This window comes from Nicotiana sylvestris, chromosome 9, assembly GCF_000393655.2.
Source record: "Nicotiana sylvestris chromosome 9, ASM39365v2, whole genome shotgun sequence".
In the NCBI taxonomy this organism is placed as follows: domain Eukaryota; kingdom Viridiplantae; phylum Streptophyta; class Magnoliopsida; order Solanales; family Solanaceae; genus Nicotiana; species Nicotiana sylvestris.
In genome coordinates, this window is record NC_091065.1 from 18,803,690 (window position 1) to 18,806,272 (window position 2,583).

The 2,583-nt window shown below is 39.4% G+C and overlaps 1 protein-coding gene across 1 annotated transcript; it reads left to right on the plus strand.

The window, feature by feature from the left end:
- The first annotated feature begins 763 nt into the window (after positions 1-763).
- Positions 764-1,897, plus strand: LOC138877297 (uncharacterized). The gene is made up of 2 exons (XM_070156895.1): positions 764-899; positions 1,374-1,897. Exons 1-2 carry the CDS (start codon positions 764-766, stop codon positions 1,895-1,897), a joined length of 660 nt encoding a protein of 219 aa, XP_070012996.1.
- The last annotated feature ends 686 nt before the right edge of the window (positions 1,898-2,583 follow it).

Below are 2,583 nucleotides of genomic sequence, written 5' to 3' on the forward strand. Positions count from 1 at the left end.
GAAAAACAAAGCAAGCAGATCATCAGAACCAAAATGCTAAAACTAATTAAATTTGAATCTAGACAAAAATTAAATTCCTAATAATAAAATCTTAAACATGCAATTAATAAAATTAACAGTCGAAGAAAAGAAGATAAAACCTAAACCAAATGGCTAAGTTAGGGACAATTAACATGAAATGGAATCAACCAAAAAGAAGGGAAAATAAAGAAAAGGTGAAAGAAGTTACCAAACAGGACCAATCTAGACGAATCTTGACCAAGCTTGGAAAGGATAAAATGAACTTGAAAATATCATTAACTGATTGTTCTCAACAAGAACAGTCGGCTAATGAAAGTTTAGGGTTCATATGATCAGGTTCTGACTAGAAGACCAAAAGGGTGCAAGATTAGGGTTCAATGGATTCCAGATTCGAAATTGGAAGAAATTGGTTGGGGCTTTCGGCAAATTGATTGTAGTTTAGGTTTCAGGGGGTATGAGGACTATGGGGTATGATTTTGGGGCCGTTTGGGTGATTTAGGATTTTAGGATTCCGATCTTAGATCTAAGATTCGAAGGGTTTGATAAGGATTTGGGGAAAATGGTTAGAAGATTTGGAAAGAGGAAGGGATTGGGGTTATGGGGTGTTAATTTGGGGGTGTTTGGATTGTCACCGCCGCCGTAGGGCGATTTCCGGCGGCGAAACAAGGCGGAGCCGGAGAAGGGATTTAAGGCGGCTAGGGTTTGGTTTAGAGACAGGGTGATGGTGAATTGGGGGGTTCGAATGGGGTGGACCAGGTTTCGGACAACTTTATATAAAAACAACGCCCAGTTCACAGCCGTTGGATCACACAAGATCAACGGCTATGATGACAAGGGCGAAAAACGATGTCGTTTGATGATGGGGGAGACTGGACCGGGTAATTCAATATTTGGTCTTGGACTTGGGGTGGTTTTGGGTTGTAAAATTGGCCCAATTGGCTTTTAAAAATCCAGCCCTCTTCTCTTTTTCTTTTTTCATCTTTTTTTCTTTTGTTTTTCTTTAATTAATAAAATTCTAAATTAAATTCCTAAATTATCTAAATTATAAATTAGGCTAATTATCCAATTTAAATTTTAAATAATTACTTGATCCTAAATTAAAAAAGAAAAACCACTAATTTAAGAATTAAAACAATAAATGTAAAATGAGCCACTTTTTTTAATTCTCATTATAGTAAAATAATTGATTAACTAATTTAATCCTAAAAACATGGAAACGAAATCTTAATGCAATGCATGGTTTTTTTTGTAATTTTTCATGATTTTAATAAATGTAAACAATTAACATAAATTCCTACAAAATCCTATAAAATTGCAAATAATTGGGAAAATTTTATTTCTTTAATTTGTAGGAGTATTTCACACAGGCCAAAAATCATGTGCTCACAATGGTCGTATGTATGAGGAACTAGGGAAAAAAGGCGAGGAGAAGAAGTTATTCCGGCTGGCCAAGCTGAGAGAGAGGAAGGCTCGAGATTTGGACCAAGTGAGATGTATCAAGGATGAAGATGATAGAGTATTGATAGAGAATGCGCAGATTAAGAGAAGATGGCAGACTTATTTTCATAAACTTCTGAATGAAGAAGAGGATCGGGATATTGTGCTAGACGAATTGGAACGTTTCGAGAGTCGCCGTGACTTTGGATACTGCGGGTGTATCAAGGTTGAGGAGGTCGTGGGAGCTATGCGTAATATGATTGGGGGCAAAGCGACCAGTCCAAATGAGATTCCGGTGGAATTTTGGAAGTGCGTATGGAGAGCAGGTTTGGAGTGGTTGACTGGGTTGTTAAATATTATTTTTAAGGCGAAGAGGATGCTAGAGGAGTGGAGGTGGAGTACGGTAGTTCCATTGTATAAGAACAAATGTGATATATAGAGTTGTAACAACTATAGGGGTATCAAATTACTGAGTCATACCATGAAAGTGTGGGAGAGGGTGGTTGAAGCAAGGGTGAGGAAGGTAGTGTCTATATCTGACAACCAGTTCGGATTCCTGCTGGGTCGTTCTACTACAGAAGCTATACATCTTGTTCGGAGGTTGGTGGAAGTGTATAGAGAAAGGAAGAAGGATCTGCACATGGTGTTTATTGACTTGGAGAAAGCATATGACAAGGTTCCTAGAGAAGTTTTCTGGAGATGCTTGGAGGCAAAAGGTGTGTCGATCCCGTACATTATGGTGATCAAGGACATGTATGATGGGGCTAAGACTCGGGTTAGGATAGTAGGAGGAGACTCTGAAAATTTTCCGGTTGTAATGGGGTTACACCAAGGTTCTGCACTCAATCCATTCTTATTAGCCTAGGTGACGGACACGTTAACGCACCATATTCAAGGGGAGGTGTCATGGTGCATGCTATTCACCGATGACATAGTTCTGATTGATGAGTCGTGAGTTGGTCTTAACGAGAGGCTGGAGGTTTGGAGATAGGCTCTTGAGTCAAAGGGTTTCAAGCAGAGCAGGACGAAGATGGAATACCTAGAGTAGTGTAAGTTCAGCGCTGAGCCGGGGGAAGTGGGCGTGGATATGAGGCTTGAATCATAGGTCATCCCAAGTAGAGGAAG